The 23,266-nt window shown below is 41.1% G+C and overlaps 1 protein-coding gene across 3 annotated transcripts; it reads left to right on the top strand.

Annotated features, from left to right (window-relative positions):
• The first annotated feature begins 449 nt into the window (after positions 1 to 449).
• On the top strand, positions 450 to 22,811 carry il1rl1 (interleukin 1 receptor-like 1 (ST2L)). Of its 3 annotated transcripts, XM_036963750.2 has the most exons (23): positions 450 to 947; positions 8,804 to 8,848; positions 9,059 to 9,158; positions 9,298 to 9,538; positions 10,221 to 10,404; positions 10,564 to 10,714; positions 11,031 to 11,099; positions 11,195 to 11,324; positions 11,498 to 11,646; positions 12,673 to 12,798; positions 13,163 to 13,327; positions 13,428 to 13,777; positions 17,350 to 17,394; positions 17,605 to 17,704; positions 17,844 to 18,084; positions 18,763 to 18,943; positions 19,103 to 19,253; positions 19,570 to 19,638; positions 19,736 to 19,865; positions 20,039 to 20,187; positions 21,214 to 21,339; positions 21,704 to 21,868; positions 21,969 to 22,811. In XM_036963750.2, the coding sequence occupies exons 1-23, from the start codon at positions 915 to 917 to the stop codon at positions 22,373 to 22,375; spliced, it is 3,507 nt and encodes a 1,168-aa protein (XP_036819645.2). In that variant the 5' UTR covers positions 450 to 914; the 3' UTR covers positions 22,376 to 22,811.
• The last annotated feature ends 455 nt before the right edge of the window (positions 22,812 to 23,266 follow it).

The following is a 23,266-nucleotide window of genomic DNA, read 5'->3' as shown; positions in this document are numbered from 1 at the left end:
ATATATATATATATATATATATATATATATATATATATATATATAAAGATAAATTAAATAATCATAACTAAAGGGTAAAGTCTACTAAACTTACTCCATGTCATTGACAGAAAAACTTGAATTGTTGCAACTCATTGTGTTGCTGTCCGCCGGTGGCTAGCTAGCCAGCTAGCTAAAATTGTCCCTTTCCTAAATTAGACACGACTGGAGATAGGGATTTGGACTTGTGGTTTTACTTAATTCTCCGTACTTGCCAATGATTATAACGGAAAATCTGATCCAACCAATAATTCATACATTGTTGTGCCTGGCCTGAGAGGATCTAAGTTATATGTAGTTAGATGTAGAAGGCTAACGTTAAGTAGATAACATTGCCCACGAATTGAAGTTATGCCACAAAACAATGAGATATTTCACCGGATGTATAAATGTGAAGCATCCGCTTGGCGTTTCCGAGGGAGCGCAGTGGCTGGCAGTGGTAGAAGATGGAAAGAGATGGATTTTGGCAGACGTTCTGCAAATTTTCTCATCGATTAAACATTTGATCTAAATTAAATGTTATGTTCCCAGAACTAGAATATGTTACAAACATAGTGGACTAAGTTTTGTAGACTTTACCCTTTGCCAAAGTTGTAAAAAATTGTGTCGTTCAGAACGATTGTTAAAGCGAATTGGGTAATTGCACACGCGCACTTCAGAGTAGGCGTTCCCTAACGGAAATAGGCACGTGTGCTAGCGCGTGCTTGGCTCTGCCCACTATGATTCGTTTGTTCTTTTTTGAAAGGACAAGATGTGGTCTATCTTGGTTTAGTTATAAACATATTTGGTTAGGCTAGCGAACAAGCATTTTAGCCAGGAAGCCTAGGACAACAAAAATGTAAAGCGTGTACTGTATGACAAAATGATAAACGCTAATGACAAAACGTTTTTTTTTTTCTACAAGTACGGTGAGTCAACATGTTTTTCTAAATGCACACAGAAATCAGACAGCCACATTATATTTAGTTTACGTTGACTGGACTAAATTATTGTGTAGATTTTAGTTGTCACTGTATTAGACCAAGCAGAGGTGATTTGATTATGTTTAAATGTTAAAGTTTAAATGGTGATGGAATAGTGGAGGCAGCTCATGTTTTCTTTGTAACTTGCGGTAACTCTGTGGTTAATAGTTGTTTATAGTCGGAAACTTACTTGGCCATGCAACGGTTTGTTACTGTACATGCACTATGCATTGTGGACTTCACTGGACAGAGGTTGCTATCAGGTTTTGTGATAAAAACAAAGGTGTGGTTGAATTTATTTGGGTTTTGTCACGGTCGCAAGGCATATGAATTAACAGGTTATAGAACAAACAACGCAATTATCACAACACATTTTACCCATGCACCGCTACGGAGTTAGAGTTGGATTTTTCCAGTAAAAACTTTCCAGTGTTAGAAAATGTCAAATAACATTAACTTCTCTGTATTTGTCCTGGAAATATATACATACAGCTGGGCAACATTCCAAACACTTAAAAGACACGCTAAACCCTCTGCCATCAAATCAATTGTATTTATATAGCCCTTCGTACATCAGCTGATATCTGGGACAGATATCAGATGGGACTGCAAGGAGTCATCATGCCAGGTAGTCCTGAGGCATGATCCTAGGGCTCAGGTCCTCTGAGAGAGAGAAAGAAAGAGAGAATTAGAGAGAGCATACTTAAATTCACACAGGACACCGGAGAAGACAGGAGAAGTACTCCAGATATAACAAACTGACCCTAGCCCCCCGACACATAAACTACTGCAGCATAAATACTGGAGGCTGAGACAGGAGGGGTCAGGAGACACTTTGGCCCCATCCGATGATACCAGGGCCAAACAGGAAGGATATAACCCCACCCACTTTGCCAAAGAACAGCCCCCACACCACTAGAGGGATATTTTCAACCACCAACTTACCATCCTGAGACAAGGCCGAGTATAGCCCACAAAGATCTCCGCCACGGCACAACCCAAGGGCCAACCCAGACAGGAAGATCACATCAGTGACTCAACCCACTCAAGTGACGCACCCCTCCTAGGGACGGCATAAAAGAGCACCAGTAAGCCAGTGACTAAGCCCCTGTAATTAGGGTTAGAGGCAGAGAATCCCATTGGAAAGAGGGGAACTGGCCAGGCAGAGACAGCAAGGGCGGTTCGTTGCTCCAGAGCCTTTCCGTTCACCTTCACACTCCTGGGCCAGACTACACTCAATCATATGACCCACTGAAGAGATGAGTCTTCAGTAAAGACTTAAAGGTTGAGACCGAGTTTGCGTCTCTCACATGGGTAGGCAGACCATTTCATAAAAATGGAGCTCTATAGGAGAAAGCCCTGCCTCCATCGGTTTGCTTAGAAATTCTAGGAACAATTAGGAGGCCTGCGTCTTGTGACCGTAGCATACGTGTAGGAATGTACAGCAGGACCAAATCAGAGAGATAGGTAGGAGAAAGCCCATGTATTGCTTTGTAGGTTAGCAGTAAAACTAACTTTTTGGGGTTTTAGTCTTTAGGATTCTAGCAGCCGTATTTAGCACAAACTGAAGTTTATTTTGTGCTTTATCCGGGTAGCCGGAAAGTAGAGCATTGCAGTAGTCTAACCTAAAAGTAACAAAAGCATGGATTAATATTTCTGCATAATTTTTGGACAAAGTTTCTGACTTTTGCAATGTTACGTAGATGGAAAAAAGCTGTCCTTGAAACAGTTTTGATATGTTCGTCAAAAGAGAGATCAGGGTCCAGAGTAGCGCCGAGGTCCTTCAGTTTTATTTGAGACGACTGTACAACCATTAAGATTAATTGTCAGATTCAACAGAATATCTCTTTGTTTCTTGGGACCTAGAACAAGCATCTCTGTTTTGTCCGAGTTTAAAAGTAGAACGTTTGCAGCCATCCACTTCCTTATGTCTGAAACACAGGCTTCTAGCGAGGGCAATTTTGGGGCTTCACCATGTTTCATTGAAATGTACCAATTGTGTGTCATTCGCATAGCAGTGAAAGTTAACATTACGTTTTCAAATGACATCCCCAAGAGGTAAAATATATAGTGAAAACAATAGTGGTCCTAAAACGGAACCTTGAGGAACACCAAAATGTACAGTTGATTTGTCAGAGGACTAACCATTCACAGAGACAAACGGATGTCTTTCCTACAGATAAGATCTAAACCAGGCCAGAACTTGTCCGTGTAGACCAATTTGGGTTTCCAATCTCTCCAAAAGAATGTGGTGATCGATGGTATCAAAAGCAGCACTAAGGTCTAGGAGCACGAGGACAGATGAAGAGCCACGGTCTGATGCCATTAAAAGGTCATTTACCACCTTCACAAGTGCAGTCTCAGTGCTATGAAGGGGTCTAAAACCAGACTGAAGCATTTCGTATACATTGTTTGTCTTCAGGAAGGCAGTGAGTTGCTGCTCAACAGCCTTTTCTAAAAAAAAAAATAGAGGAATGGAACATTCAATATTGGCCGATATTTAAAAAAAAATATTTTCTGGGTCAAGGTTTGGCTTTTTCAAGAGAGGCTTTATTACTGCCACTTTTAGTGAGTTTGGTACACATCCGGTGGATAGAGAGCCGTTTATTATGTTCAACATAGGAGGGCCAAGCACAGGAAGCAGCTCTTTCAGTAGTTTAGTTGGAATAGGGTCCAGTATGCAGCTTGAAGGTTTAGTGGCTGTGATTATTTTCATCATTGTGTCAAGAGATACTAAAACACTTGATCCTCGGTCCTGGCAGAGTTGTGCAGACTCAGGACAACTGAGCTTTGAAGGAATACCTAGATTTAAAGAGTCCATAATTTGCTTTCTAATAATCATGATCTTTTCTTCAAAGAAGTTCATTAATTTATTACTGCTGAAGTGAAAGCCATCCTCTCTTGGGGAATGCTTCTTTTTAGTTAGCTTTGCGACAGTATATATATTTTTTCGGATTGTTCTTATTTTCCTCATTTAAGTTGGAAAAATAGGATGATTGAGCAGCAGTAAGGGCTCTTCGATACTGCATGGCACTGTCTTTCCAAGCTCGTCGGAAGACTTCCAGTTTGGTGTGGCACCATTTCCGTTCCAATTTTCTGGAAGCTTGCTTCAGAGCTCTGGTATTTGCTGTATACCAGGGAGCTAGTTTCTTATGAGAAATGTTTTTATTTTTTAGGGGTGCAACTGCATCTATGGTATTGTATTGCGCAAGGTTAAATTGAGTTCCTCAGTTAGGTGGTTAACTGATTTTTGTCCTCTGACGTCCTTGGGTAGGCAGAGGGAGTCTGGAAGGGCATCAAGGAATCTTTGTGTTGTCTGAATTTATAGCACGACTTTTGATGCTCCTTGGTTGGGGTCTGAGCAGATTATTTGTTGCAATTGCAAACGTAATAAAATGGTGGTCCGATAGTCCAGGATTATGAGGAAAAACATTAAGATCCACAACATATATTCCATGGGACAAATCTAGGTCCAGAGTATGACTCTGACAGTGAGTAGGTCCAGAGACATGTTGGACAAAACCCACTGAGTTGATGATGGCTCCGAAAGCCTTTTGCAGTGGGTCTGTGGACTTTTCCACGTGAATATTGAAGTCACCAAAAATGTGAATATTATCTGCTATGACTACAAGGTCCGATAGGAATTCAGGGAACTCAATGAGGAACGCTGTATATGGCCCAGGAGGCCTGTAAACAGTAGCTATAAAAAGTGATTGAGTAGGCTGCATAGATTTCATGACTAGAAGCTCAAAATACGTTTTTTTTTTTTTTTGTAAATTGAAATTTGCTATCGTTAATGATAGCAACACCTCTGCCTTTGCGGGATGCATGGGGGATATGGTCACTAGTGTAACCAGGAGTTGAGGCCTCATTTAACACAGTAAATTCATCAGGCTTCAGCCATGTTTCAGTCAAGCCAATCACATCAAGATTATGATCAGTGATTAGTTCATTGACTATAATTGCCTTTGAAGTAAGGGATCTAACATTAAGTAGCCCTATTTTGAGATGTGAGGTATCACTATCTCTTTCAATAATGGCAGGAATGGAGGAGGTCTTTATCCTAGTGAGATTGCTAAGGCGAACACCGCCATGTTTAGTTTTGCCCAACCCAGGTCGAGGCACAGACAGTCTCAATGGGGATAGCTGAGCTGACCACTTACTGTGCTAGTGGCAGACTCCACTAAGCTGGCAGGCTGGCTAACAGCCTGCTGCCTGGCCTGCACCCTATTTCATTGTGGAGCTAGAGGAGGTAGAGCCCTGTCTATGTTGGTAGATAAGAAAAGAGCACCCCTCCAGCTAGGATGGAGTCCTTCACTTCTCAGCAGGCCAGGCTTGGTCCTGCTTGTGGGTGAGTCCCAGAAAGAGGGCCAATTATCTACAAATGCTATCATTTGGGAGGGGCAGAAAACAATTTTCAACCAGCAATTGAGTTGTGAGACTCTGCTGTAGAGCTCATCACTCCCCCTAACTGGAAGGGGGCCAGAGACAATTACTCGATTGCTGACACATCTTTCTAGCTGTTTTACACGCTGAAGCTATGTTGCACATCCATCAAATGAAGTCAGACATCATCAGAAGTATCCACGAGTTGCAGGGCTAGGGAGGAAGGAATCATTTTTAAATGGACCGCCCTTGCCTGGAAATTTGTCACTCGATCATCCCGCGATGTTTGTTTTCAGCTACGGATAGCTTGTGGGTGCTTTATTTGCACTACGTCAATCATGATTGCATGTCTACTTATATTAACTATAGAATTATTAATATATACCTACTGTATGATAGCTAGCAAATTAACAAACTAATGTTAGTGTGAATAAGAAAAAAATATTTCTACAATTTCCAGAAGCTAACCAAACAAAAACAAAATCGATTTAATGACACGTGTTTGTGCATTAGTAGCACAATTTCTAACTTATTTACATTAGTTTTTAGTTACACTTGTATGTTGACTACATATTGACGTTTTGGAAGACTTTTCTTAGCTGGTGTACAATCATCGCAAATGTTATTATGGGGCGTTTCAGGTCCCGAAGTGGACATAATTGTACACTTGCAAACATTAAAAATGAGGGCTGAGGGGTTACCGTTGCAAACTACCCTGCTAATAATTTGGACCGACAAGAAATATGGCCGTGGGGATTCACCCAAGGGCTTAGGGCCGAGGGCTGTGTACTTTGATTTTTGAAACGCAACCCTGGACTGATAGATATTTGAAGGAGAGGTTGGACTGCGACAGTGTCTGATGGGTATTGTATTTTGGAATTATGGGAAGGACACTGGAGATGAGCTGAATCGTTTGCCCCACAACTCCTAAACTACTGCAGACTGCAGCCTGGACGTAACATAGTAAATGTAAATCCGGGACATACAAATGAGTATTATACCTTACATTTGGTATGGTTACATAAGAGAGAAGGTTACTTAACTCAAAAATGAAAGTAGGGTGGTTGGTCAGGCATATCAAGTTAATGTCAAGTTAACATCACGGACAACCTTAGCATTTTAGATAATTAGAAACTTTTCAACTACTTGCTACTTATATCTTCTTTGCTACTACTTAATGTTATCTGACCCTAACCTTAACCCTTTAATCTAACTCCTAACCATAACCTTAACTCTAACCCCTAGGCTAGCTAACATTAACCACCTAGATAACCTAGCTAACATCAGCCATAACAAATTGCAATTTGTAACATATCATACGAATTGTAATTCGTAACATAAAATACAAAATGGATGATGGACATCCACAAAGTAGTACAATACAAAGTTTAACACGTCATACCATTTTTATTTAACTAGGCAAGTCAGTTAAGAACAAATTCTTATCATGCATCAGTATCATGCTGTGGGGTTGTTTTTCAGTGGCAGGGACTGGGAGACTAGTCAGGATCGAGGGAAAGATAAGTGGAGCAAGGGATAGGGAGATCCTTGATGAAAACCTGCTCCAGAGCGCTCAGGACCTCAGACGGGCAAAAGGTTCACCTTCCAACAGGACAACGACTGTAAGCACACAGCCATGAAAACACAGGAGTGGCTTCGGGACAAGTCTCTGCATGTCCTTGAGTGGCCCAGCCAGAGCCAGAACCTGATCAAACATCTCTGGAGAGACCTGTAAATAGCTGTGCAGTGACATTCCCCATCCAACCTGACAGAGCTTGAGTGGGTTTGCAAAGAAGAATGGGAGAAACTCAAATACAGTGCCAAGCTTGTAGCGTCATACCCAAGAAAACTCATACTTAAGTTTTTTATATATATATATATATATATATATATATTTTTTTTTTTATATTTTTTTTTTTATTGCAAACATTTCCAAAAACCTGCTTTTGTGTTGCCATTTCAGTGTTGTGTGAAAAAAAAAACAACAATTTAATCCCTTTTATAATAAGGCTTTAATGTAACAAAATGTTCTGTCATTCTTTGAAGGATATTATCTAGCAAGCTTAGCAACTTTGCTCATTTGACCCTTGTTTGACTACTGTTACAAAGTTTTTATGATTCAACAAAGCTATACTCGGGATGTGTTCTGCACTTCCTGGGCGCACTCTGTGTTGAGATAGCCTACTGCTGAAATGCGCTGAATGCTGCAACAAGTATTAGACGTTCATTCATGTTTCTCATACGAACAAAAAGTTGTTCCAAATGTCAAATTTTGAAGTGTTTAAGGTTAAGTTTAGTCATTAACTCCAAAATATTAAGGTTAGGTATTAGCTCAGAATGGTTAAGGTTTGGGATAGGCTTAAAACAAAATACGTAACCTTTTACACCAGAAGCAAATGCTTACGCCCATCCACAACACCCTAGCAAAACCGAAACCTACTTGAAGGTAACATTGTTGTCCCTAGTGGCTGGTTTCTACATCTCCCGGTGTCCTCAGACATGGATGGACGTAATTAATTGAGGAACATGATAACTCTGAATTTATAAACAGCCTGTTTCAAAATTCACAACAATGTCATTGGCGATCAAAAATATACTCATTACTAAATATCCGTTTAATTTGCTCTGAAATCATTACATAGTGACGCAGCCAAGTCAACAAGGTGGCTCAGCGCTCTCTTATAGACCATATCTGGGTTTTAAACGCTTTAAATGGTCACTGGATAAATATGAATTATTCCCTGTACTAAAACTGGGAAGATTTTGGGGAAAAGATTCATTTCTAGCTGTAATTATATCTGAACAATATATTTCTATTTTGCATCAATTATTGTGAAAGATGTATTCAATGAACCTTTGATCACAGAAATTATGGCAATTTAGATTTTCAGTATATTTGATGGGTATTGCAAGTGTATTGCCTAATGTGAAAACAGTGTAATGTACTGCAATTTACTGTACATCATTTTTTCTAATGGATTAACTGGTTGTTAAAATGACTAAATTGAGAAGTGTTTGCTGATTAAATAAATGTTTGCATGGTATTTCACAGTAAACTTATATTTTGGATAATAGGTTGTGTGGTAAAATACGTCTCCAAACCAAATTAATGCACAAAAAGGTTTCGAATGTGACTTTCTGCATTAAGTGTTACCGGTTTGGAGTTTTGTACTAAGAGTTTAAAAAACTCACTTTATGCTTGTGAAAATAGCACCAAAGTGATTTGATGTTTTTTTTTTAAAACATCTATATTTTCCATAGAGGTCATGGTTTCTTCATTCAAGCTTGATATGTTAAATGGCCATTTCAATCATCCATATTATGTCAACATTTCAATTTTCATAATTTCTGCTGTATCTATAACAGGATATCCTAACAACATATTGAATGAGAAATGTGACTTTTGTTCTTTCTAGTTGCAAGTTCCTGTTTTACAGAAAATGCGCTCCTTCACATTCAGGGTATGCTCTTTCAGTAATTCTTCACTCTGAACCTAAAAATGTTTTCTGCATATGTATTTTATTCCCTCTTGAAAATAAGTATGTCATGTATTGTAAAAACAAGTAAAGCATGGTCCTGATGTTTTATTATAGGGTCTTGTGTGGAATGATAGTTCCTGTCCGACTTTACAATAAGGTAACATTCTATTTTTTGTTCCCCTTGTCTTGAAGTTGGTGGATGGTGGTCTCATGTTCCTGCTCCTCAGTTTGACTAGGATTTCTGCCCAGAGAGAAATGTCCTTAAACACCACTACAATAGGTCATTACACAGGTATAGCATCTTCTTCAGATTTCACACATTTCTACATCCCATTATTACAATGTATAGTGAATATATTGTACCTTGAACAATAGACCTCTTTTCCTTCACATGCAACTTAATCGGGTAATGTCTGTTCATGTTTTGGCAGAGTCCCCATGTCAACTATTTGACAAGTATGAAACTACTGTGACAGAGGGGGAGGCCCTTAGTTTGCCAGCCTACTATGACCTGAGTGAGTTGGTTTGGGCCAGCGTGACTGAGTTTACCTGGTACAGAAACAGAACCCAAGAGCTCTCGTCCTCTGAGGAAGAGCGTGTGCATCATCATGGACCGGTGCTCTTCTTCCTCCCCCTTTTAATCAACGACTCTGATCAGTACTACACCTACTGGTAATACAACAACTGTGTGTGTGTGTTTTAGGGGTTACATTGGTAATTGAGAGCGGGGGAGCCCTGTTTGGGAGGGTGAGGGTTGAGTCTAGGGTTAGTGTTGAACCTGGATGTATACATAGGGCTAGGGTAGGCATGCACATTTACAAAGAACAAACCTTAGGGTCCCTTCTCTTGCATGAACGTTGAATAAAATTCTATTCGAACTTACTCTGCCGACTTGAAATTGGAGACAAAATATCCACAGAAGACTATTATTACCGACTTCAAAACGCAGAACTCTGTGTGTGGCAATAAAGATGTTTGCTCCTGACCAAGCACAAGACGGAAGGACATGCACAATGATGCATGCATATTGACACAAATTCTGCAGGTGTTTACATGGTTTTGAGCATGTGCCAGGTGATAGAAATTTCAACGGCAGTTCTGGCACTCTAAAAAGTTGGGTAAATAATACTTTCCTGTGGATATTTTGTCTCAATATTCAACCCACTGAAGGACCAACCAAGACTTGTAAGGAAACGTTCCACGTTTTTATACTGCTTAGTTTCAGGCTGTGTATATACTCTTAGAAAAAAACATTTGCTCTTTACAGCCTAAATGGGTTCTTCGGCTGGCCCCAGTTAGAACCCTGTTGGTTCCCTTTTGGGTAACTGTTACACTGTATATCCCTATGTTCCAGGAGAAAGGGAGCAGACACCTGCCTCATTTTTGTGACAGAGGTGATTGTGGTCAAAGCCCAACCGTTCGATCATTCAGTCTTGTTTAACGATATCTCAGAGTCAGCAGAAAACATCGCTATCCCATGTCCTGACCCTGTGGAAAAACTATGCCAAGATGGAAAAGATAACTTAGCCTGGTATAAGGTACTGAACATGACCGGAATACTAACACAAACCTCAAGTCTGCAAAACTATTCAGCATTGGTTCTCAACTCCTGTCCTAAATCTCATAATGAGTGGAATCAGGTGTGTTACTGCTATTTCAGCAAAGAAGTTTGTCAAATTGTTTGTCTTTAATTTCAGAATTTCAGTCTCATTCCAAACGAGTCTGAGAGAAATCTGTGGGTGTATGGCGCCTCCAAAGCAGACGAGGGCATCTATACGTGTGTGTGCACGTGGGAGCACAATGGGACGGTTCTCAACACTTCTGCATCCAGGAGACTAAAGATCCAAGGTATGTAGGTTGTGACTTGATGACCGCTCTGTCAATCCTCTCAGCAGTTTATTTATTTGATTTTAGCTTTGCTGAAACCTCATCCAAGATGGCAGCAGGGTCAGCAAACATGGAAACTCTAGGCTACATTACAGCAGGTTATTAGGCTACACTAGGTACATTAGACTCCATTTATATCAAACAAACAGAATCAAAAACATCAAAAGTGACCCTCATATCACATGTGGGCTTTGTGGCAGCAACAATCATCAATAACAACGTTTTGAATATATCCAAAAGTATCTTTCTGACTAAACTGTGTGTTTGTCTCCTTCAGCTCCCTCTGCCTCGCATCCTCCTCAGATCAACCTGCCTATAAACGGAAGCACAGAGACCACTGACCTGTGTAGGGATCAAACCTGGCTCAAATACTTGTTGTGCTTGATTTGGTTTGCCCAGGAAATATCTCTCTGTCTTCATAGTATCTCTTGTTCTTCATAGACACCACTAAGAAGTTGAGGTGTGAAGCGTTTTGTGGGCAGAACATTGAAGACAACTGTCACGTGTGGTGGGAGATAAATGGAGTGAAAGTGCGCTCGCAGCAGCAAGGCTACTCGGTGAACACCACCAGGTAGGTACACACATGCACACACACACACATGGATTCATGCATACACACAAGCACACACACACTTGTTTTTGAGAACAAGGTTACAGAATTAACACATTTCCTTGAAAGCAAGACCCCAGATTCACTGTTGAGAATTTGCTGTGTGAATGTTTTGTGTGTATGTGTTACTGTAGTGAGGTGGAGGTATCTTCAATGCGGAGTATCTTCACAGCTATCCTGACCATAAACACAGTGACTATGAGGGACCTCCAGTCAAAGTTCACATGTGTTGCAATGAACGACCAGAAATGGAATTATGCAGTGGTTACTCTCAAGCTAAGAGGTTAGTGCACACACTCTAAAACAAACATCACACAGACATACAGTTGAAGTCGGAAGTTTACATACACTTTGGTTGGAGTCATTAAAACTAGGTTTTCAACCACTCCACAAATTACATCACTCCATCAACCACTCCACGTTCATCTGTACAGGTTCACGTTCATCTGTACAGACATTTTTTGGAGAAATGTCCTCTGGTTGGATGAAACAAAAATAGAACTGTTTGGCCATAATGACCACCGTTATGTTTGGAGGAAAAAGGGGGAGGCTTGCAAGCCGAAGAACACCATCCCAACTGTGAAGCACGGAGGTGGCAGCATCATGTTGTGGGGGTGCTTTGCTGCAGGAGGGACTGGTGCACTTCAGAAACTAGATGGCATCATGAGGGAGGAAAATGATGTGGATATATTGAAGCAACACCTTAAGACATCAGTCAGGAAGTTAAAGCTTGGTCGCAAATGGGTCTTCCAAATGGACAATGACCCCATGCATACTTCCAAAGTTGTGGCAAAATTACTTAATGACAACAAAGTCAAGGTATTGGAGTGGCCATCACAAAGCCCTGACCTCAATCATATTGAAAATCTGTGGGCAGAACTGAAAAAGTGAGTGTGAGCAAGGAGGCCAACAAACCTGACTCAGTTAGACCAGCTCTGTCAGGAGGAATGGGCCAAAATTCACCCAGCTTATTGTGGGAAGCTTGTGGAAGGCTACCCGAAACAGTTGTCCCAAGTTAAACAATTTAAAGGCAATGCTGACCCACTGGGAATGTGATGAAAGCTGAAATAACTCATTCTCTCTACTATTGTTCTGACATTTCACATTCTTAAAATAAAGTGGTGATCCTAAGACAGTGAATTTTTACAAGGATTAAATGTCAGGAATTGTGAAACTGAGTTTAAATGTATTTGGCTAAGGTGTATGTAAACTTCCGACTTCAACTGTATATGTCACAGACACACAAAATCACACATGCAAACTCTGTAACTTTCTTGGTGTTGTGTTCTCCCTGTCTCCCCCCCAACAGGGTTTATGGGTCTATGTGTGGTGCTACTGCTCTTCTTCTTGCTAGCTGCTGTGGCTGTCAAAGTATTTGACATCGATCTGGCGCTCCTCTTCCGTGGAGTTTTCAAATGCTGTGGTCGATCTGAGGGTAAGAACATCTAGCCACCCACTGAAGTGTAATGATGCTATTTCACAAATATTTTTCATTGTACAGAAATGCTTATTCAGCCTACATGATCTATATAGTATTGGATACCATATAAACATATTACTACATTTAGTTCTTAGTCACCACACTGAAGCATGGCCCACTGATTGTGCAGTGCAGTTGTCTGCAGTAGGCCCTTCTCAACAGGTCCCGGCTGGGGTCAATCCCACTGCAAGTGTAGAAGTAATGGGCAAATTTATATTAAAATAACTAAATTTCAGTTCAACTAGAATTTAATCAAATCTCTACAATCTACTCCTTTCCTGCGGAGGTTTGACAGAAACCTCTTTGTCTGTGTTTTCAGATGGGAAGGTCTATGATGCTTACGTTGTCTACCAGATGGATGGCTTAGATCAGGAAAGGGAGGAGAAAGTGTATCACTTTGTGAGCATTGTTCTGCCCACTGTCCTGGAGCAGAAGTGTGGCTTTAGACTCTTCATCCACGGCAGAGACGACTTACCTGGGGAAGGTTGGTTCTTTCAGACTGTGTCCTACCCTCTAAGAAGCAATAAACAGTACTAAAGTCAAAAGTTAACTTCTCCCTCTCCTCTCTGTTCTGTTGTCCCCAGACAACATGGAGTTGGTGGAGGACTGCATGCGACTGAGCAGGAGGCTGATTGTCATCCTGACCCCTAGCTCAAGCACACGGTCAGGCTCAGGAGGTCAAGGGTCATGTGGCCAATGGGGCTACTCGTCTTCGTTGACCACAGCGGAGGACTATGACTGTCAGGTGGGGCTCCTCCAGGCTCTGGTCCACAGTGAGATGAACGTTATCCTCATCCAGCTGGGGGACATGGGGGAGGGTGGCTACACACACCTGCCCCCCGGCCTGCAGCACCTGGTCCGCAAGAGTGCCCCCTTAATGTGGCATGAGGGAAGGCGTGGGTCGACGCTGCCCAACTCAAGCTTCTGGAAGAGGGTGCGTTACATGATGCCTTGGCCGCGCTCAACTAGTTTTGACAACCAGTTAATATGACTGTTCTATGTGAACATTCAGGTCTGAGGACTTGACGTGCGTGTGGAGGTCTGGGTTCTCTGAAAATCCTTATTCCATTCATATAAATATCATTAATTATTCCAGTGCTGTGCAGAGATATACACAGGTTAGCTGAGAACGTCACAAAAACGATGTGTACAATGTGGCAGAAGGCCGTGTGTTTTTGTGATTCTGGATGGCTAGCAACAATGACAAGAAACTGCCATGTGGGGAATAGTAAGTGGCTAATTTCAGCTAGTTTTATCTTGTTCTTGATTCCATGTCTTGTTTTTAGGTATTTTGACTGATGTCATTTTTATGCTAATATGGCCAAATGTGCTTGCTTACTAACCAACAACTGTAACAATGTATTTCTGAGAGAACAAGTGTTCATTGTGTAACTTTTTTATGTTTTCAATAAACATTGGAGACTAAACATTGTTGACAACTTGTAAACTAGCTAAACCAACCCGTTCTGTTTTGCCCCATATTTGTGCACGTCTGTTTTGTTGCTAAACAACCAACCTGTCTATGGCAGCTGCCATAGTGACATCCAGTTGAAGTCAAGCTTCTGATAGTCTAATTGACATAATTTCAGTCAATTGGAGGAGTACCTGTGGATGTATTTCAAGGCCTACCTTCAAACTCAGTGCCTCTTTGCTTGAAATCATGGGAAAATCAAAAGAAATCAGGAAAGACCTCATAAAACATTTTTTTAGACATCCACAAGTCTGGTTCATCGTTGGGAGTGATTTCAAATCGCCTGAAGGTACCATGTTCATCTGTACAAACAATAGTACACAAGTATAAACACCTTGGGACCACGCAGCTGTCATACCCCTCAGGATGGAGACTTGTTCTGTCTCCTAGAGATTAATTTACTTTGGTGTGAAAAGTGCAAATCAATCCCAGAACAACAGCAAAAGACTTTGAAGATGCTGGAGGAAACCGGTACAATAGTACATATCCACAGTAAAACAAGTCCTATATTGACATAACCTGAAAGGCCGCTCAGCAAGGAAGAAGCCACTGCTCCAGAACCACCATAAAAAAAGCCAGGCTACGGTTTGCAACTGCACATGGGGACAAAGATTGTACTTTTTGGTGAAATGTCCTCTGGTCTGATAAAACTAGAACTGTCTGACCATAATGGCCATTGCTATGTTTGGAGGAAAAAGGGGGAGGCTTGCAAGCTGAAGAACACCATCCCAACCATAAAGCACGGGGGTGACGGCATCATGTTGTTGGGGTGCTTTGCTGCAGGAGGGACTGGTGCACTTCAAATTAGATGGCATCATGAGGAACTAAAATTATGTGGATATATTGAAGCAACATCTCAAGATATCAGTCAAGAAGTTAAAGCTTGGTCGCAAATGGGTCTTCCAAATGGACATTGACCCCAAGCATACTTCCAAAGTTGTGGCAAAATGGCTTAAGGACAACAAAGTCAAGGTATTGGAGTGGCCATCACAAAGCCCTGACCTCAATCAAGGAATGGGCCAAAATTCACCCAAGTTATTGTGGAAGGCTTCCCAAAACATTTGACCCAAGTTAAACAATTAAAAGCAATGCTACCAAATACTAATTGTGTGTATGTAAACTTCTGACCCACTGGGTATGTGATGAAATAAATAAAAGCTAAAATAAATCAGCCTCAGACGGGCAAAAGGTTCACCTTCCAACAGGACAACGACTGTAAGCACACAGCCATGAAAACACAGGAGTGGCTTCGGGACAAGTCTCTGCATGTCCTTGAGTGGCCCAGCCAGAGCCAGGACTTGAACCTGATCAAACATCTCTGGAGAGACCTGTAAATAGCTGTGCAGTGACATTCCCCATCCAACCTGACAGAGCTTGAGTGGGTTTGCAAAGAAGAATGGGAGAAACTCAAATACAGTGCCAAGCTTGTAGCGTCATACCCAAGAAAACTCATATTTAAGTTTTATATATATATATATATATATATATATTTTTATTTTTTTTTTTATTTTTATTTTTTATTGCAAACATTTCCAAAAACCTGCTTTTGTGTTGCCATTTCAGTGTTGTGTGAAAAAAAACCCATATTTAATCCCTTTTATAATAAGGCTTTAATGTAACAAAATGTTCTGTCATTCTTTGAAGGATATTATCTAGCAAGCTTAGCAACTTTGCTCATTTGACCCTTGTTTGACTACTGTTACAAAGTTTTTATGATTCAACAAAGCTATACTCGGGATGTGTTCTGCACTTCCTGGGCGCACTCTGTGTTGAGATGGCCTACTGCTGAAATGCGCTGAATGCTGCAACAAGTATTAGACGTTCATTCATGTTTCTCATACGAACAAAAAGTTGTTCCAAATGTCAAATTTTGAAGTGTTTAAGGTTAAGTTTAGTCATTAACTCCAAAATATTAAGGGTAGGTATTAGCTCAGAATGGTTAAGGTTTGGGATAGGCTTAAAACAAAATATGCAACCTTTTACACCAGAAGCAGATGCTTACGCCCATCCACAACACCCTAGCAAAACCGAAACCTACTTGAAGGTAACATCCCTCACTGTTGTCCCTAGTGGCTGGTTTCTACATCTCCCGGTGTCCTCAGACATGGATGGACTTTGAGGAACATGATAACTCTGAATTTATAAACAGCCTGTTTCAAAATTCACAACAATGTCATTGGCGATCAAAAATATACTCATTACTAAATATCCGTTTAATTTGCTCTGAAATCATTACATAGTGACGCAGCCAAGTCAACAAGGTGGCTCAGCGCTCTCTTATTTGGGGAGAACCCTGGCATAGAGACCATATCTGGGTTTTAAACGCTTTAAATGGTCACTGGATAAATATGAATTATTCCCTGTACTAAAACTGGGAAGATTTTGGGGAAAAGATTCATTTCTAGCTGTAATTATATCTGAACAATATATTTCTATTTTGCATCAATTATTGTGAAAGATGTATTCAATGAACCTTTGATCACAGAAATTATGGCAATTTAGATTTTCAGTATATTTGATGGGTATTGCAAGTGTATTGCCTAATGTGAAAACAGTGTAATGTACTGCAATTTACTGTACATAATTTTTTCTAATGGATTAACTGGTTGTTAAAATGACTAAATTGAGAAGTGTTTGCTGATTAAATAAATGTTTGCATGGTATTTCACAGTAAACTTATATTTTGGATAATAGGTTGTGTGGTAAAATACGTCTCCAAACCAAATTAATGCACAAAAAGGTTTCGAATGTGACTTTCTGCATTAAGTGTTACCGGTTTGGAGTTTTGTACTAAGAGTTTAAAAAACTCACTTTATGCTTGTGAAAATAGCACCAAAGTGATTTGATGTTTTTTTTTTAAAACATCTATATTTTCCATAGAGGTCATGGTTTCTTCATTCAAGCTTGATATGTTAAATGGCTATTTCAATCATCCATATTATGTCAACATTTCAATTTTCATAATTTCTGCTGTATCTATAACAGGATATCCTAACAACATATTGAATGAGAAATGTGACTTTTGTTCTTTCTAGTTGCAAGTTCCTGTTTTACAGAAAATGTGCTCCTTCACATTCAGGGTATGCTCTTTCAGTAATTCTTCACTCTGAACCTAAAAATGTTTTCTGCATATGTATTTTATTCCCTCTTGAAAATAAGTATGTAATGTATTGTAAAAACAAGTAAAGCATGGTCCTGATGTTTTACTATAGGGTCTTGTGTGGAATGATAGTTCCTGTCCGACTTTACAATAAGGTAACATTCTATTTTTTGTTCCCCTTGTCTTGAAGTTGGTGGATGGTGGTCTCATGTTCCTGCTCCTCAGTTTGACTAGGATTTCTGCCCAGAGAGAAATGTCCTTAAACCCCACTACAATAAGTCATTACACAGGTATAGCATCTTCTTCAGATTGCACACATTTCTACATCCCATTATTACAATGTATAGTGAATATATTGTACCTTGAACAATAGACCTCTTTTCCTTCACATGCAACTTAATCGGGTAATGTCTGTTCATGTTTTGGCAGAGTCCCCATGTCAACTATTTGAAAAGTATGAAACTACTGTGACAGAGGGGGAGGCCCTTAGTTTGCCAGCCTACTATGACCTGAGTGAGTTGGTTTGGGCCAGCGTGACTGAGTTTACCTGGTACAGAAACAGAACCCAAGAGCTCTCGTCCTCTGAGGAAGAGCGTGTGCATCATCATGGACCGGTGCTCTTCTTCCTCCCCCTTTTAATCAACGACTCTGATCAGTACTACACCTACTGGTAATACAACAACTGTGTGTGTGTGTTTTAGGGGTTACATTGGTAATTGAGAGCGGGGGAGCCCTGTTTGGGAGGGTGAGGGTTGAGTCTAGGGTTAGTGTTGAACCTGGATGTGTACATAGGGCTAGGGTAGGCATGCACATTTACAAAGAACAAACCTTAGGGTCCCTTCTCTTGCATGAACGTTGAATAAAATTCTATTCGAACTTACTCTGCCGACTTGAAATTGGAGACAAAATATCCACAGACTATTATTACCGACTTCAAAACGCAGAACTCTGTGTGTGGCAATAAAGATGTTTGCTCCTGACCAAGCACAAGACGGAAGGACATGCACAATGATGCATGCATATTGACACAAATTCTGCAGGTGTTTACATGGTTTTGAGCATGTGCCAGGTGATAGAAATTTCAACGGCAGTTCTGGCACTCTAAAAAGTTGGGTAAATAATACTTTCCTGTGGATATTTTGTCTCAATATTCAACCCACTGAAGGACCAACCAAGACTTGTAAGGAAACGTTCCACGTTTTTATACTGCTTAGTTTCAGGCTGTATATACTCTTAGAAAAAAACATTTGCTCTTTACAGCCTAAAAGGGTTCTTCGGCTGGCCCCCAGTTAGAACCCTGTTGGTTCCCTTTTGGGTAACTGTTACACTGTATATCCCTATGTTCCAGGAGAAGAGCAGACACCTGCCTCATTTTTGTGACAGAGGTGATTGTGGTCAAAGCCCAACCGTTCGATCATTCAGTCCTGTTTAACGATATCTCAGAGTCAGCAGAAAACATCGCTATCCCATGTCCTGACCCTGTGGAAAAACTATGCCAAGATGGAAAAGATAACTTAGCCTGGTATAAGGTACTGAACATGACCGGAATACTAACACAAACCTCAAGTCTGCAAAACTATTCAACATTGGTTCTCAACTCCTGTCCTAAAGCTCATAATGAGTGGAATCAGGTGTGTTACTGCTATTTCAGCAAAGAAGTTTGTCAAATTGTTTGTCTTTAATTTCAGAATTTCAGTCTCATTCCAAACGAGTCTGAGAGAAATCTGTGGGTGTATGGCGCCTCCAAAGCAGACGAGGGCATCTATACGTGTGTGTGCACGTGGGAGCACAATGGGACGGTTCTCAACACTTCTGCATCCAGGAGACTAAAGATCCAAGGTATGTAGGTTGTGACTTGATGACCGCTCTGTCAATCCTCTCAGCAGTTTATTTATTTGATTTTAGCTTTGCTGAAACCTCATCCAAGATGGCAGCAGGGTCAGCAAACATGGAAACTCTAGGCTACATTACAGCAGGTTATTAGGCTACACTAGGTACATTAGACTCCATTTATATCAAACAAACAGAATCAAAAACATCAAAAGTGACCCTCATATCAAATGTGGGCTTTGTGGCAGCAACAATCATCAATAACAACGTTTTGAATATATCCAAAAGTATCTTTCTGACTAAACTGTGTGTTTGTCTCCTTCAGCTCCCTCTGCCTCGCATCCTCCTCAGATCAACCTGCCTATAAACGGAAGCACAGAGACCACTGACCTGTGTAGGGATCAAACCTGGCTCAAATACTTGTGTTGTGCTTGATTTGGTTTGCCCAGGAAATATCTCTCTGTCTTCATAGTATCTCTTGTTCTTCATAGACACCACTAAGAAGTTGAGGTGTGAAGCGTTTTGTGGGCAGAACATTGAAGACAACTGTCACGTGTGGTGGGAGATAAATGGAGTGAAAGTGCGCTCGCAGCAGCAAGGCTACTCTGTGAACACCACCAGGTAGGTACACACATGCACACACACACACATGGATTCATGCATACACACAAGCACACACACACTTGTTTTTGAGAACAAGGTTACAGAATTAACACATTTCCTTGAAAGCAAGACCCCAGATTCACTGTTGAGAATTTGCTGTGTGAATGTTTTGTGTGTATGTGTTACTGTAGTGAGGTGGAGGTATCTTCAATGCGGAGTATCTTCACAGCTATCCTGACCATAAACACAGTGACTATGAGGGACCTCCAGTCAAAGTTCACATGTGTTGCAATGAACGACCAGAAATGGAATTATGCAGTGGTTACTCTCAAGCTAAGAGGTTAGTGCACACACTCTAAAACAAACATCACACAGACATACAGTTGAAGTCGGAAGTTTACATACACTTTGGTTGGAGTCATTAAAACTAGGTTCTCAACCACTCCACAAATTACATCACTCCATCAACCACTCCACGTTCATCTGTACAGGTTCACGTTCATCTGTACAGACATTTTTTGGAGAAATGTCCTCTGGTTGGATGAAACAAAAATAGAACTGTTTGGCCATAATGACCACCGTTATGTTTGGAGGAAAAAGGGGGAGGCTTGCAAGCCGAAGAACACCATCCCAACTGTGAAGCACGGAGGTGGCAGCATCATGTTGTGGGGGTGCTTTGCTGCAGGAGGGACTGGTGCACTTCAGAAACTAGATGGCATCATGAGGGAGGAAAATGATGTGGATATATTGAAGCAACACCTTAAGACATCAGTCAGGAAGTTAAAGCTTGGTCGCAAATGGGTCTTCCAAATGGACAATGACCCCATGCATACTTCCAAAGTTGTGGCAAAATTACTTAATGACAACAAAGTCAAGGTATTGGAGTGGCCATCACAAAGCCCTGACCTCAATCATATTGAAAATCTGTGGGCAGAACTGAAAAAGTGAGTGTGAGCAAGGAGGCCAACAAACCTGACTCAGTTAGACCAGCTCTGTCAGGAGGAATGGGCCAAAATTCACCCAGCTTATTGTGGGAAGCTTGTGGAAGGCTACCCGAAACAGTTGTCCCAAGTTAAACAATTTAAAGGCAATGCTGACCCACTGGGAATGTGATGAAAGCTGAAATAACTCATTCTCTCTACTATTGTTCTGACATTTCACATTCTTAAAATAAAGTGGTGATCATAAGACAGTGAATTTTTACAAGGATTAAATGTCAGGAATTGTGAAACTGAGTTTAAATGTATTTGGCTAAGGTGTATGTAAACTTCCGACTTCAACTGTATATGTCACAGACACACAAAATCACACATGCAAACTCTGTAACTTTCTTGGTGTTGTGTTCTCCCTGTCTCCCCCCCAACAGGGTTTATGGGTCTATGTGTGGTGCTACTGCTCTTCTTCTTGCTAGCTGCTGTGGCTGTCAAAGTATTTGACATCGATCTGGCGCTCCTCTTCCGTGGAGTTTTCAAATGCTGTGGTCGATCTGAGGGTAAGAACATCTAGCCACCCACTGAAGTGTAATGATGCTATTTCACAAATATTTTTCATTGTACAGAAATGCTTATTCAGCCTACATGATCTATATAGTATTGGATACCATATAAACATATTACTACATTTAGTTCTTAGTCACCACACTGAAGCATGGCCCACTGATTGTGCAGTGCAGTTGTCTGCAGTAGGCCCTTCTCAACAGGTCCCGGCTGGGGTCAATCCCACTGCAAGTGTAGAAGTAATGGGCAAATTTATATTAAAATAACTAAATTTCAGTTCAACTAGAATTTAATCAAATCTCTACAATCTACTCCTTTCCTGCGGAGGTTTGACAGAAACCTCTTTGTCTGTGTTTTCAGATGGGAAGGTCTATGATGCTTACGTTGTCTACCAGATGGATGGCTTAGATCAGGAAAGGGAGGAGAAAGTGTATCACTTTGTGAGCATTGTTCTGCCCACTGTCCTGGAGAAGAAGTGTGGCTTTAGACTCTTCATCCACGGCAGAGACGACTTACCTGGGGAAGGTTGGTTCGTTCAGACTGTGTCCTACCCTCTAAGAAGCAATAAACAGTACTAAAGTCAAAAGTTAACTTCTCCCTCTCCTCTCTGTTCTGTTGTCCCCAGACAACATGGAGTTGGTGGAGGACTGCATGCGACTGAGCAGGAGGCTGATTGTCATCCTGACCCCCAGCTCAAGCACATGGTCAGGCTCAGGAGGTCAAGGGTCATGTGGCCAATGGGGCTACTCGTCTTCGTTGACCACAGCGGGGGACTATGACTGTCAGGTGGGGCTCCTCCAGGCTCTGGTCCACAGTGAGATGAACGTTATCCTCATCCAGCTGGGGGACATGGGGGAGGGTGGCTACACACACCTGCCCCCCGGCCTGCAGCACCTGGTCCGCAAGAGTGCCCCCTTAATGTGGCATGAGGGAAGGCGTGGGTCGACGCTGCCCAACTCAAGCTTCTGGAAGAGGGTGCGTTACATGATGCCTTGGCCGCGCTCGACTAGTTTTGACAACCAGTTAATATGACTGTTCAATGTGAACAATCAGGTCTGAGGACTTGACGTGCGTGTGGAGGTCTGGGTTCTCTGAAAATCCTTATTCCATTCATAGAAATATCATTAATTATTCCAGTGCTGTGCAGAGATATACACAGGTTAGCTGAGAACGTCACAAAAACGATGTGTACAATGTGGCAGAAGGCCGTGTGTTGTTGTGATTCTGGATGGCTAGCAACAATGACAAGAAACTGCCATGTGGGGAATAGTAAGTGGCTAATTTCAGCTAGTTTTATCTTGTTCTTGATTCCATGTCTTGTTTTTAGGTATTTTGACTGATGTAATTTTTATGCTAATATGGCCAAATGTGCTTGCTTACTAACCAACAACTGTAACAATGTATTTCTGAGAGAACAAGTGTTCATTGTGTAACTTTTTTATGTTTTCAATAAACATTGGAGACTAAACATTGTTGACAACTTGTAAACTAGCTAAACCAACCCGTTCTGTTTTGCCCCATATTTGTGCACGTCTGTTTTGTTGCTAAACAACCAACCTGTCTATGGCAGCTGCCATAGTGACATACAGTTGAAGTCAAACTTCTGATAGTCTAATTGACATAATTTCAGTCAATTGGAGGAGTACCTGTGGATGTATTTCAAGGCCTACCTTCAAACTCAGTGCCTCTTTGCTTGAAATCATGGGAAAATCAAAAGAAATCAGGAAAGACCTCATAAAACATTTTTTTAGACATCCACAAGTCTGGTTCATCGTTGGGAGTGATTTCAAATCGCCTGAAGGTACCATGTTCATCTGTACAAACAATAGTACACAAGTATAAACACCATGGGACCACGCAGCCGTCATACCCCTCAGGATGGAGACTTGTTCTGTCTCCTAGAGATTAATTTACTTTGGTGTG

The sequence above is a fragment of the Oncorhynchus mykiss genome, chromosome 3 (genome assembly GCF_057628025.1).
Source record: "Oncorhynchus mykiss isolate SJ-2025 chromosome 3, ASM5762802v1, whole genome shotgun sequence".
Classification (NCBI taxonomy): Eukaryota; Metazoa; Chordata; class Actinopteri; order Salmoniformes; family Salmonidae; genus Oncorhynchus; species Oncorhynchus mykiss.
The sequence above is the reverse complement of the archived record's forward strand: the minus strand, read 5'-3'. Positions and strand labels throughout refer to the sequence as shown.